Genomic DNA, 14,899 nt, shown 5'->3' with positions numbered 1-14,899 from the left:
AACTGACAGACAGGAAGAGTGAATGGCGGGTGGTGCTGGTGCACAAAGAGGCCGACCTGGCCTCATCTAAACAGCTGCTGTTCTCACTAACATTGCACCTCAGCTCCAAATTCCACAGGCACCGCAGCTATGAGGGGCTGGGGCCTGACTGAGTCAGCGTTTTTGTTTTTGTTTTTTTTTTTTTAAAACACACACAGCTGAGCCCTCTGCTCAAGGCAGAGGGATGTGCTGGCTACAGGTTGAGTTTGACCTGGATATTTTGGACACATTTAGGATGAAAAAATAGAAATAAGAAAACTGTCTAGTAATAATAAGAAAACACATTGATGAAAAAAAAACTCTTGTAATATCTAGTTTGTTGTTAGAAAGTTATTGACATTATGAACATGTTTTTAGCATATAACTACACCACAACACATTTTAAAAGTAAAGATGATGCTTATGATGATGATTATCCCAGTAAGGCACAAAGTGATACATTGAAAGAGAGTCGAGGCATAAAAGCGGAGGCAAATTCCTATTTCCCAACATTCCTATAAATAAAACACAATGCAAAAACTAAACCTGGATGACTAACTGTTTGAAATAAGTTAAAAGCATTCAATTTAATATCAACTGGTCCTGTGCCAAGAATAACAGTTCACAATGGTAAATGGTCTATACTTATATAGCGCTTTTCTACCTAACTGGTACTCAAAGAGCATTACACTGCATCTCATTTACCCATGCGCACACACTGATGGCAGAGCTGCTATACAGCTGATCTGAATCACCAGGGGCAACTAAGGGTTCAGTATCTTGCCCAAGGACAATTTGGCATGTGACAGAAGGAGCGGGAATCGAACCACCAATCCTATGATTAGCAGACAACTGCTCTAGCTATTGAGCCCTTATAATAGCAAATATAATAAGTCAAGTCCAAAAACATATAAATTACAAAATAAATAAAATAAATTTTAATTCCACACTAACAGCCCAGAAAGTATAAACCCAAATCAGAGACAAGTGGAAGTGAACTGGATTCCTTGGCATCTCCCCATACTACCACAGCTGGGGTTTTGTGCCAAACTGAAATTAACATCCCTGAGGAGATGAGAAAAAACAAAACAAAATAAAAAAAACAAAACAATGAGGGGAGCAGAGAAAGAACTAGAGGAGGAGAAACGAAAAGGGTCAGAGAGGTTTTCTTCCATGTTATTTATGAACTTCTGTCCTGACGAGGCTCCTGAGAGCTCTAGTTTTAAGAGCAGCTAATAGATTTTATCCTGGGGTTGGAGACGGTAGAGAGATGGACAGTAGGCACACTCCCATGTTGATAGATTTATCAATTACATGACACATTTTTTGTCCACATCCCTTAAAGCTGCAGTATGTAACTAATTTAGAAAATGTGTTTATCAGAAATATGCTGCAAAAACTCATCTTATTGTAGAGAGGTGCCATGGATGCCTCTTGTGAAGTGAGACTTACAGAACACTGGCAGCAGTGCAGAGATATTAGCTTCTAAAGTTTTTTAGTGAGGCTTGCCCTTTCAATCTAAGAATTTCAGTGATTTCTGATAAATTTAAGCTTTGGAAGGCTTGGCGGAGCAACACAAACTGATACGGAGTCTCGTGCTATCACTAGTGTAAGTCGCACTTTTCCTAGCTGACACTTCTGTCCACACGTAAACAAATATAATCTTATGTCAGACGGGTCTTGATGATTTATAAAGTCAGTGACATTGCATTTTATATGATTTATAATGAGCAAGGGTCAGGTCAAAGAGCAGGGTAGGGTTAGGGTCCAGATTTATGGATATTTGTGGGTAAGGAATCAGTTCTGGTCCTCAGCTTTGCAGGTTGAGGAGCAGATGCGAGTTAGCAAAACCGGATCTGTGAAGGACTGATTCAGGCCACACTGCGAGGGTCAGGAGACAGAGAGAAATGAAGAGGAATGTCAAAGAAAAAACTGGGAAGACACAAAGCAGTGGACTGTTTTACAAATTGAACACCACAGTCTTAAAATTCTGCAAGAGGCCCGGTGTAGAAGAGCTAAATCTTTTGTTTCTGTTTTTTATTTACAGTATTTATCACTAAACAGGTTTAGAGCATGTTTAGACTTGCCAAACATCTGAATAGGTCCAAAAGCTGCATTTAGGAACAAAGTTGGTGTAGCTAGATTTGACTCTAGGACTGGTGCAACAATGAAAATTGATTCATTTAGAAACATTACATAGATAATACAGCAGCCTAAAAAATTGTGTATGCACAGTTTGAATGGGATCTAGTAGGAAGTGCAGAATTGTTTTAGTGGCGACTGCCCAGAAAGTCTTAGATTTGCTAATCCCTGGATTTAGCAGTGGTTAAACTTTGAAGGCTCTGCATTACATTAAGCTTCTTTCCACGTCAAATAGTCTATCACAACAAGTACAAGATGAAATACGTTACTGGTGGACATGTGCCATACACTGGACATGCTGCAGGATAATAACAGCAACAGCAGTTATAGTGAAAGAATGGAGCGTCATTTAGAGCCTTTGTACTACATCAGACAAAGATCAAACATTTTCAGGAATATTCCTTTCATCTCCCATTGTAATTGTTGTGGCTCCCATACAGTTTCTATAAAGGAAAAAGGAGAGAAATGTCTGTGTCTGTGCATTTTTCTTTCCATTTTGAACTTGCTTTTGCTCACATCTTGCTCAGTAAGACTAGTGTGGATGCATTCCCTCCCTTCAATAACACAGATTCCCAGTTCAGTGAGTATGTGAAGAGACAAAACTATGCAAGAAAGCGCCTTCGCCATTTGGCTGCAGGACTATTTCAGTTAAACGGGTGTTTGGAGGGGACTAGAGCCCTCTGACAGCAAGAAAAAAATTCTTGTGAGAAAACAATGTCGCTCTGTCTGTGGCGTTTGTGTGTGTGTGGTGTAGACGTAGCTGGCAGACGCATAGGAAGACTTGCTAATTGCTGCTGTGAGGTGGGGAGTCATTGCAAGTAGAGCAGGCCAACATTTTTTTTCTTCAGTATGTACAGAACGTGCTAAAATAGGCCCGTCCAACAGAGGCGGGCTTATTTTAAGCAGCTGACTGAGAGGCTTAATTTTGATTTGTATCATCTGTAAACACTGCTCAGTTGTCTGCACATCACTTCAGCCAGAGAGGTCAGTCACAACCAGCACAAAGGTACTTTAGGGGAAGAATGAGAGTAAGGGAAAGAAAAAAGACAAACGGAGATGGGAGGATGAGAAGAAGTGAACATCAAGAAAAGGCAGGGGGGTAGGCCATTTGCAGTCAGATCCCAAAGGTCCTGAGAAGCTGCCTAATGACCTCTGCTGCAGTGTGTCCTCTGGGAGACAGAGAAAAGGAAGAGAATCTTTCCTCTGCCATTTTCTGCTGACACATCACAATTAGCAGCAGGCATTTTGCTGCCTACCAAAGCTTCCAGACATTAGATCGACTAATGTTTTAAAAGGCCAGCTGTGAACATCTAGATTCCCAAAATACCATCCACAATTGTGGAAATGAAAGATTTACCAAGCAGGGACTATCTGCTAAAATGACTGAATCGCAAGAAAGGAATGATCATTGCCATTTTCTGGCTGATGCTGCTGGGTTCATTTAGGCTAAAAGTAAGTAAAGTATACGGGTTAAAAGGAGAATAATAAAGTGTGCGTGGCTGCTGGACTGCTCCCTTGGGGATACTAAACTCTGGTGTGAAGTAGAATCTATGTAGGCTCCTCTGTTATGTGTCACTATGAGTGTAAATAATAAATATAATATATAATAAACAATAGAAAAAGTTGTATGTTTGTGTGTGCCACAGAAAGAGTTAAAGAGCTTAGGAGTGTTGGATATGAGCTGAATGAAGAGAAACCACCAGCCAGGAAATAAAAGAAAAAGTGGGGGGGGTAGGGGGCAGTGACCTTGCGCCTTCCCCAACAATATCAAAATGTTGTACATGGGTGAGCCACAGAGAACACAATGACACAATGCAATACAGTTGTCTCACTTCCTAGCATGACATCATGAACCCATTGGGTCCAGACTAGCTCACTGAGTCCTTGTGCTTTCTTCCTGTTCTCTGTGCCCGTGGCAGCCACCGAACAGCCAGGCAGAAAACAGTTGAACAAGCAGAAGGGTATGAGGGATGAGCTGACCTGAGTTTTTTAAGCAGCAATACTTGTTTTAAAATCATAGATATTAATGATACAGATTACTTATACAGGCTTTGAGGGTCACAAACATATAATTACCAAGAACCCTTGGCTCTGGAGTTTTTCTTTTCTTAATGTAACTACTAACTCCCATATTGAGAATACACCATTTATCTAAACACCACAGTGATATTATTATCAGCATCTATTTTGATAACCTTTTCAAAAAAATTTTAAAAATCCTTAAAGCATTAAAACATAAAACACTGCTCCCACAATCGTTCACCACACAAAACCAAGAATAAAAGCACTAGAGCACACTGCCGCTACCTGAACAAACCAAACTGTACAAGATCAGTGATGTTGCCTAAGTTCTGTATACTGCTACAATACAACAAAGCATGTGGCAGTCTGTTAGCTTAAACTAGCCTAAACATGTGTTTATTACAGCAATTGTGGCATGGACACAAAGTAAATGAAGCCAGAGGCTGAAAGTGTTCAGGACTGTTTGCATTTCTGTGGGGTGGATTGGCCCCTGAGCCACATTTTAAACTACGTAACAAAAACGTTCCTCTTTAGAAATGTAGAAAACAAAAGCAAAATTATTCTAGGCATAGTGGCTGATTTTCTGGTTGGTTCAAGAGCGGGAACAGCAGGGAGGGACTCAAGTTATGCACTATGAGATAGCTTAGTTAGACAAAACCACAATAATACAGTAAGTGTGTGTGTGTGTGTTTGTGTGTGTGTGTGTGTGTGTGTGTCTCCGTTGAGAGTAGTGTGTGAGGCATGCTGCCAATGAAAGCCTTGCAGGGTGGAGCACACATCAGCTGCAGCTGAACAGCTGGTCACTGCGAGCTAACACCAAGTCTGGATTGAGTAAAGGTCAGGCAGTCTCCTCCATGTTTGCCAGCTGTGGGTTGGCATGGCTGAGCGTCTTCATTCAGCTGACCAATAAGCGGCTGGCCAGGATAGGGGGAGGAAATTAGGACAAAACAAAAAGCAGGAAATAGCAAGGAAACAGGAAACCTATGGGAGATGAGCACTATTGTGTCCATAGAAAAAAGAAAAACAACATAAACCTTCACAATGACCCAGTAAAATCTGCATAATCTGTTGTGTACAGTTTTACTGCTATTTTACACTGACATTCAAAAGCGAGTTTGTTAAAGAATAAATAAAAACAAGAGTTCTGAACAAGTGAAACTGGTCAACACAGTAACTGTTGTGGTATATGTGAGGAGTCAGGATACAGCGTACTTTCCCGTGTTCATTTCCCCTGTGGCTGCGGGTCACGCAGGGGTCTCTATTTCAGCTGAAATGAGGTCACCAAACAAGAAGAAAAGCAAACTCAATATAAATGTTTGTCTTCTTCCCTGGCTCATATGCCCTCTCAGGAAGAAAAGGGAACATCGCTGCACCTTTGTCACAATTGTGCCGCTGTATCAAAAAGGGACACAGGCACAGCGATTAAAGGTACGATGATGCATCTTTTCTGTCAGGTTTTGCTGGAGCTGCAGAGGCAGACTCTGAGTGAACTGACAAAGGCAGATCATGCACAGGCTGGATAGCTCTTAGGTTTCACGGGGCTCATCTTGAACTATTTTTCTATATGTAGGATTCAACTGTGTTTTGAGTGTGCGTTAGCCCTATCTGTCTGATCCAATCTGTTGCTTATAGGCTACAATTGGACGTGCACTCTGGTAGTAAAGTACTGACAGGGGGCATAATGGTATCATAGCACATTCAGCTAACATTTAGCTTTTAACAGTCCAACAATTAAAACAGGCATGTGCATGTGTAATATGCTTTATCCTCAGACCCCATTTCTGACAAAACCTGTCATCAATTGTAGCACATTTTCTAGGCTCAACCCCAAAGACTTGGGCAACCATGTTGTGCACAAACCAGTGATTTTATCTCTTTCCAAAATATGTAAATGTGCTCTTTGTTCAGTAGTTTTTCACCAGTTATTTTCTAAAAACAACCTGTCACACACCATCACAATGTGAATCACTTAATCACTCATTAGGGATGTTTGGTGCTGCATCAGTTACCAATAATTTGTCAGAAGACAAACAGAGATATTTTTTAAATTTACTCTAATTTGAGTGGGGGGCTTTGTGACAGCCAGACAGATGGAGGGGATGGGAGGTGTCAAGGACTGGTAGGAAGCTATTGTTTGTAATTTGACAAGGTGATCTAGAGAAATTAGTCACTATTGGCCATTTTATCAATTAAATCAATATAATCAAAAATATGATATTAGCTTCTGTGACAGCTGCCAAGATGGTCATCACCACATATGTACAATAGTCCCTGAAATCTTGACTATGTTGGCATGATTTGGAAAAAACGTAACCTATTGAGACAAAACACTAATGAATACTATTAAACTACTTAACTCTCTCATTTAGAGTGAAGAAACTGTTGCTTGACATCTTTCATTTTCCCCTCCTGTGAATTAATGTTGGTGTCTCCAACATTAAAAAGCTGATATTTTGATATTTCAGCTGATTTTTCAGACAAGACATCAACTGGTAATATCCAGAGGCCTCACAGCATTCTTGCATAACCTGACATATTAATTTTGTTCATACGCCAGCAGCTTTGTTGACTTCTAGGTACAAACTCGGCCATTCAATTCACTAACTGATAATAACTGAAGGGTATGCTGGATTCTCATACAAATCCCGCTCTAAGGAAATTCCACAACAAGCGGCAACATCGGACCTGTACACAATTATGACAGCGTGGACAAATTTATACATTGTTTGTTGTCTCTGGTCAAGCTCAGTCACAGAATTTCTAGTGTCAACACAAGGAAATGTCAGGATGAAGTCACCACTTGGCACCTAAGCAAAAGGCACCACTCTTTAAAGGCTAGGGCACACTGGCATTGTTGCAGGCCCAGCTGCATGGGCAGATTTTATGCAGCATATCAGCATGCGACTAGCAACTGGGAAAAACAGTGGGCTCTAAAGGAAGCAATAGATGTGTAATGCATAAACACAGTTGGATAAGGCTTTGGACAGGCAGGAAAGTACCCTTTTATCCCAGTGCAAAAAGAAAAATCACCAAATCCAGCCACTTCCACTATTTTACCAGCCAGTTTATCTCCATTTATAGCACAGAAGCGGTTGTCCAGATGGTGGCTGGTGGGGCTGCCCAACTTAGCAACCACAGCCAAAAAGTACCACCATTTAACATCCTGTCTGTCTTTGACAAAAACCCTCTATAATGGGCCAAACTGCAGCTCATGCTGTATAACACTGTAGTTTAAACTGTTTCAGAAATAAAGCTATAAAAATTATGCCAGCAAATATGGCAAATAGCTCCTTCCTTTCATTGCACTTGTGTGTGTCTTATTGCCTGTTGTATTATTTATCAGTTTCAATGCAGGGCAATGATTTGCTCCTGCACTGCCTCAAAGCGCTGCAGCACTCCTTCTGTCAGGGCTCTAAAAAAGACAAGCAGGCCAGCCAGACATGCTCCTGCCGCTAGCTAGGCCTGTGCGCAAAAAAAAAAAAAGGTGAGTTGTTCACATTCCTGCTTCATGCACAAACCAAACCCCCCCCTCCCATGTCACATGTACACACACACACACACACATACAGTCCTTCTGCACAAATGCTTGACTTGTTTGTGTGTGTGTGTGGTCCTCCTGACTCCTGTGTGTTGTTTCTTTTTTTCGTACTCCTGCTCAGAGAGAAGAAGAAAAGCTACAAAACTCCTAATACAAACTCTTTATAAACTAATCAATCCTCATGTATGCAGCTGATCACCATGGCAACAAAACACTGTTTTACTCTATTACAAAGATACAGAGAGCTATGTAGGTTATCAACAAGCTCTCCCATACACGCCCAGAAAATGAAAAACAAACTGGCATGCAAAGTAGTCTTGAAAACTTAAGTGAACTGAGGAGTACTGGTGCAATGACAGAAAGGTATCTATTTTGCAAAAGTAAATTCTCGTAGGAATAAATAGTGGCCTGGACATCTTTATGAGACTTACTGGATTCAAATCAAAACTTTGTGGAAGCCTGTTAAAGATCTTCCTCGCTATGGTTAATGTCTTTCAGTCTATTTGGTTACTCCTTCCTTGTCAAATAGGTGCCACCTCTTTTCTTTCTTTCTTTCTTTCTTTCTATTTTTTTTTATTAAACAACATATCTGTTTTTGGTAATAAGGCATGCCTTCTGTTTAATGTGCGCTCCTGTAACTTCAACATTGCTGTCACCGTATTCTGTTTTTCCAAAGCACATAAAAAGTTTAATTACACAAGCATAAATTGGCCTTGCTTTTAGTTTCAGGGAGGGTTTGAGTGAGAAGAGAGCAGGCGAACTAAAGCCCAACTACTACTATAAAAGGAATGTGATGGGGAAGGGAAGGGCCACTGCAACACCAACATTATCAGCCTATCATCTTACCAAAAAGACAGGGAGGCTGAGTGCACAGGCTAAACGAGAAAAAAATGAGAAATACTGCTTACCCCAATCCAAAAACTCCAGGATATTTTTCTCTCTTCTGAGCGGGGAGTTGTTGCACTCATCGAAGAGGCACACCAGGATATCCAGCAGCGTCTCCACACTAAGACACTGGCCATTAGACTGAGCTGGCCCGTCCAGGATCAGCTTCTCCAGCTTCTTCAAACGAACCTCTCCCGACATGATTATTCCAGCTTTTGGGTTTTTGAACAAATGTTGTTGCTGAAGGGAGTTGGGGAGGAGGGGGGGGGAGTGAGCAAACACCACCTCGGCCTGTTAGTTAGCGCAGAGGGGCCTGTAAAGAAGTTCTCCCACCTTGAATATGTCTACTAAATAATAAAACTTTTAAGTAGAGAGGGCCAGCCGGGGCTAATTCCGTGTTAAAACCCACTTATTCATGATCTCCCTCTTGACATCCAGTATCTAGGAGCTGGATAAGACGTGTAGCACTTCCCCATTTCATAACAGTTATCCAGCTTACGTTGGGATTTCATCAAAAATCAATCGGCCTGGTGCAGCCAGGGTCTGTAATTGTGACTACTTCTTTTTCTTATGTGCCTTGTGGAGATCTGGTAGTTTCGTGGTCTTCTCTCTGTGTGGGAAGTGGGGGAATAATCGAGTCGATGCGGTTCAACAGATCCACCTGAGTTGTTGTGGCAGATAGTTGGGATTCTCCATTCTTGCAGCAACCCAAAAAATGCAAGGCAGATCTGCAATGCTACAAAGCCCCAGCGCCCCTCCTCTGCTCCAGGAATGGAAGGGCGACACAGGCTTAGTTAGCAGCCTGCTAGGCTAGCGACTTAGCTAGCCAGCGAGCTAACGTGAACGCTACTTTTCCCCGTCCCCAAACGCCGTCATTGCCCCCTGTTTTTCCAGGAGTTGACATATAATATGCAGCGTTAACAAAGCTCAACTGAACTCGACCCCTGTCGACAGCACGGCTCTTCTTTTTTTCATCCGACTGGAAAATATCCCCCTGTTTTCCCAAGTCAGTGCTGGCAGGTCGGTTCTTTAAATCCCAGTCTTCGTCCCGAAACCAAATGTCTCTTTAGTTTCTCCACAGTTTCACAGCGACGGTTGGTTCAGTCCCGGGAGCCCCTAAGTTAGCCGTCACAATGCGGCTCCTTTCTGAAGGTTACACGCCAGCTCGCTTTACGTCAAGAGGAAAAGCTGAAGTCTAGTCTCGGTTACTCCAAACACGGGACACAGCCTAAACTGTGTCTCCCCGTCCCGTCCCGTCCTGTCCCGTCCTGTGCCGTCCTTCGTCTTGCCTGCCTCCCCCGCCGGTCGGTCGCTTCTCGCCGTCTTTGCACAGTCAAGCTACCAGCAGCTCGCTGACAGAGACGTTGACAGAAAAGATAACCGAGTAGACATCTCTATCTGGAACATCGCGCTGAATTATGGGTATTGGGCTTGGGCGTAAAATATGAATGAGTTAAAAATGGACGCATGGCTTACCCCCCCCGTGGCTTGTACACACTGAAAACACCATTTAAGAGCTCTCGCAAAAGACGTCACCTCTTTTGTTCCCCCCCCCACTCGGTGAAGAAAGTCGCGATACGTCGTGCGACACACTTGTGTAACGTTTTTGGGACAAGTGTGTCCAACTTTCACGCATGCGCGCAGCGACGAACGCGCAAAGCGGCCATCTTTACCTCGCCTGCGACGCGACTCCGTCCATTCCCCTACAGCTAGTGGCACATCTTCCAGCGCGATAGCATCTCCGGCTGCTGCTGCTGCTGCTGCTGCTGCTGCAGGCAAAATCCCAGATCATCATCATGGCGCCCGCCAGAGCATCTGCTGTGCGGGTGGGGGTGGTGGGGGGCGCTGTGGTGGGGGCTGTCAATGTTGTGAATGGAAACTGCGGGCTGTCTGTCTGTCAGTCTGCCGGTGGCGTGGTGCGTACCAACTGGAAACAAGGTGCAAGACTGTGTGCTGGCCCTTTAACACTGGTTTGTGGATGTGTGCTTACGAAGTGGTCTGCGTCAATATAACCTGGGATCACACATGAATGCTGTTGCATCCAACCTAGTCTGTCTCTGCTGCGTTTATTCAAATGACATTAACCTGTGTTTATGGCAGGTCATGGCCCCCATCTGACTAATGAAACTTCTTGAGTGTTATAGGAATCAGCTTCATTGCATCACGGCCTCTTAGATGACACCAGAAATAACAACTTTGACAACTAGTGGGTGTCATCAGGGCTTTTGGCTGTGACCTGTGTGAAGATCAGGAGGCTGGCAGTCAGGTCAGGTGAATATAAGGAGATATTATCGCAGCGTTCATACTCAGTTTGTCCAGGATTTAATGCCTGCCTCTGTCGTGTCCCTGCACCCAGAGTGAGTCAGTGCTTCCATACACACAGATCGGTGTATGAGAGTCAAACAGTACAGTGGGTGAGTCACACCGACTCCTCATTCAATTGCACTTTTTGTCTTTTCTTTTCTAATGAGCCAAAGCAGCAGGGCTGGAACAGGTAGGTGACCTGTTTTTCCAGCACATTATTAGCTGACACTAATAGTCGCTCCATAATGAAATTAGAATTTCAAAAGGGATGTGTGACTGTGTAACCCCGGCTCTGTTGGCCAGCCACTGGACGACACATACGACACGTAGAAACCAATCTGTGGGGTTTTAATGCAGTTTCACGGTGCACGTGAAACGTATTCTTTGTTAATTTCCTCTTCTTTTCAAGAGCAGCGCTCGTCATTGCTCAAAGTACACGTATTAATGATTTACAGACTTCATGGCTGTTGAATGTTAGAGGGTGGGGGAATAAGAGATAGACGCACACAAAGATATTCAAATGAATTCTTTGCTGCTGTCCTTGTCCATGCCAGGGACAAGAAAGACAGCCCAGCAGCACGTTATATCCCTCAATGTGTAACCACTTTTGAGAAGATTGATCAGGTTGGTTTGGAAATAGCTTTTGTCTGCAAGGATGTGTGCAACAGTGTGTATCAACATAATAAGACTAGTATAAGAAAAGGTTTTGCTGTTTCTCTACATTTCACTGCAGAAGCAGAGTGCCATATTAGAGGACAAATTCACTCTAAAATCGAATTAAAATATCTCACTATGTATTACAGTGACCGTTGCTGTATTTGGTTTATTGTTGTCATATTAATTTGCTTTTATGTAAGAAATTGTTTGGATATAGGTGCTATGTTGGAATTTGGAAGTGATGTGCTTTCTGATTGAGTTTTATTGTGTTTTTTAGAACTGACTTAAGCATGGCCCACTGTTATATAGTTTAATGTTATATAAATGTGGGCTGCTGATTATATCTAAGCACCTGACATGACAGACTAATAGTGTGAAGCAGCACTCACAATAATACAATAGTATAGTAAATATATGAATGCCTGTCTTTCAGATGGAGACTCTTCTAAATGAGGTGAAGATGCATTAGAATAAAAGGAAAAAGAAATGTGATAAAGAAGTCCACAGACAAAGTGTGCACACTGTGGGTGTTCCCTTTAAAGCTCGTCCTCTACTCATTGTGTTACCACAGCTCCCTCTGCTGTCCAACCCACCGTCCCACCACTGCTTTTTAGTTTGCAGATATATTTATTCATTCCAACCAAACTTCAGGAGTGTGTGGAGCCGGGTTGAATCCTGCTCACCTGGCTTCCTGCACTGCTGAAAGTCTCCTCGACTCATTAAAAGTTCATGACAATATTGCTTGTTAGTCCCATCTAATCATGTCTGATCCTATTTGGTGCAGTCTGCGCTGCTGGGATTAAGCGCTGTCTCCGCGCTGATTGGCCCCTCATTAGCTGTGTGAAATGCAATTAGACTGCTCTGCTGCACTTTGTCTACATGTGGAGGCCATTGAGCAATAATTGTATTGTCCGTGCACAGGTCTGGCGCTTTCTCCTTCTGATCAATGATTATTGGCAGCCAGCTCCATGGATTTGATCCAGACTCAGACTGTATGTTCAGTGTTGGGGTGGGGGTGTGTGTGTGTGGGGGGGGACAGAGGGATGGTATGGCACCATTAAGGTGCAAACGAGTGCGCTTCATTTCCTCAAATATTTGATGTTAAGATAACGCGGGCAACTGCAGATCAGGAAGCTGGTGACAATGCGGCCACGTGAATAATGAGGATTCTGCGTTGACCACCAACACAAGTTCAATATTGACTTTGTGGAGCAGGCAGCAGCACCCTAGGGAGACGAATGCAGCGCTGCGTCACGACGCGCGGCCCATACGGGACGTGCAGCCCAGCCCTGCAGCGACGCTCCCGGAATATTGAGCAAACAGCAAGTTCTCCTTTTCTTATTTTTGTTTTCATGTTTCACAAATGGAAGGCGATGACCTATAAACCTGGAGGCTTTTCAATGCAAATGGATGGATGTTAATTAACACCTGCGTTGTTGATTGTAGGCGCTTGTTGGCCTTTGATTGAAAAGAAATGGCACCTCGGAGCATCAGATGTGGCTTTGAACTAGGAAAGCTGTCTTTGATTGGCATGGGAAGGAAGAAAGACTGAGAAATGTCACACAAAGGGCATCTTAATTTCCCGAATTAGGGCTTGTAATGTGAGGGAGAGAGAGCAGAGAGTTGGTTGGCTTCTGTGTTTTGTTTTGTTTTTTTGTGCCCAGGCTGCACAGACTGGACAGTTGATGAGCTCTCTCACATTTACATGTCTGAACTGATGATGCTCACATCATTTGCAGACATCAGGATCTCACCTGGGCTTTGAAGGAGTTAACTGATGGTGCAGTATGGGGTGATGTGTAGTGTGGTGTACTGTTTTGTGCATGTGCTGTGTATCAAGTAGCAGTTTCTATTCTCTTTTCTGTTAAATAAGTCAAACAAACTACTACTATTAACTAAGAAGTGGAAATACATTATGATGCCTCCTCTCCAAATGGAAAAAGCTGCATATAAACACTCTCAAAACATTTGCAAACGTCACAGATTTATTCAATAATTTATTCATTACTGCAAATGCATCATATTATATTAATGATTCATTTAACAGACATCATAGTTATTCTAACTCTAATAAAGTGTTAAGTAGTCTTGCACATAGTTGCCTTTGCAGACATGCAGTTGGATATTTACTCATATTTTATCACCTGCTTCCTTGATTGGAGCACTTCGTTACCTGTGCCAGTGTCATCCCCAGTCTGCGTGTGCTGCGGTATCAGGTCCCCCCAGCGCTAATTAATAATTTGTCTCATTTGTAGGCCGCGTGCACCAGCTGAAGGGAGCAGGGCTGGCAGTCATCTGTCATTTGCTCTTCCTGTGTGCTCCTTCAGTCTGTCTGACATCTCTGAGCAAACACGGCCCAATACACAACCGCAGGCAGGGCCCCTTCAGGGCAGCCAGCGAGAGCACCCCTCTTCTAATGTTTGTGTGACAAAAAAGGCAAGGCAAATCCTCGCAATGGAATCAGATAATCACCAACCTGTGAAGAGCCTGCCCCAATCCACATCCACCACCGGGGCCCATCCCAGCCCCCGGATTAGCTGTCTGTTTGACTAATAATTTTAATCTGCAGGAGAGGGCCAAGAATGGGTGACAGGGCTTGGAATAAACATCTAATCCTCTAGTTCCCCCCTCCTCCCTTGTAGCACCACACTGCTTCCTCCTCAATCCACCCCTACACACTTGCACCAAACCGTGCAGAGCGGGTGACCTGCTTGTTTTTAGTCCTAATCTTCTACTTTCGCCGGACAAAATTGCCTTCCAGCCACCGAGACATAAATAAGCCCTCTGTGTGACAGACTGTTGCCAGACTGCCCCGGCCTGACATCGTCCGGTGGAATGTACACGTCAGAGTGTGGGCTGTGTGTGCGTAGACAAGGGTCCCAGTGAAGAGAGGGCACTTCAGGTTCACAGGGTCAAGAGATGTCTGTCTGGGGCACATGTGTAGCGGCAGAGGGAACACACTTTGATATCAGGAGCAATAGAAGTTATCAACTGTGGTCAGTTATATTAAAAAAATGAACAATGTCAGTGCTGATGTGTGCTCAGAAGTCACATCAGGTGCTGATTAGAACGAGGATCATACAAATGTGGGTTTTTAAAATCCAGTGTTTTGCACTTTTTTTAAAACTGATTTTCAGTGTTTCACACCTCATTTTCTTCTTCAATATCACACATTGTGAAATATAAAATATGATTTGTGTGATGGTTCAATGCTCTTTAAGCTTTTTATGTGACCACCTATGTAAGTTACCTTGTTGCCAGGTTTGAAATCCTCATTCTGACATCAAATCCAACACAGGTCACCAACATCAAGCATAGTTTTAGTGGAACTAT

At 43.2% G+C, this 14,899-nt stretch overlaps 1 protein-coding gene across 5 annotated transcripts in view; it reads right to left on the bottom strand.

The window, feature by feature from the left end:
• Window positions 1-9,955, bottom strand: part of cdc42bpab (CDC42 binding protein kinase alpha (DMPK-like) b) — a 64,245-nt gene extending 54,290 nt beyond the window's left edge. For 2 of the 5 annotated variants that reach the window (XM_026341998.1, XM_026341994.1), the window contains exon 1: window positions 8,629-9,955. In XM_026341998.1, coding sequence (XP_026197783.1) covers window positions 8,629-8,806 — 178 coding nt within the window. In that variant the 5' untranslated portion in view covers window positions 8,807-9,955. The remainder of the gene's footprint in view (window positions 1-8,628) is intronic. The other 3 variants (XM_026341993.1, XM_026341997.1, XM_026341995.1) reach the window with 2 other exon arrangements.
• Window positions 9,956-14,899: the final 4,944 nt, after the last annotated feature.

The sequence above is a fragment of the Anabas testudineus genome, chromosome 24 (genome assembly GCF_900324465.2).
Source record: "Anabas testudineus chromosome 24, fAnaTes1.2, whole genome shotgun sequence".
Taxonomy (NCBI): domain Eukaryota; kingdom Metazoa; phylum Chordata; class Actinopteri; order Anabantiformes; family Anabantidae; genus Anabas; species Anabas testudineus.
This window is presented reverse-complemented; position numbering and strand designations above follow the sequence as displayed.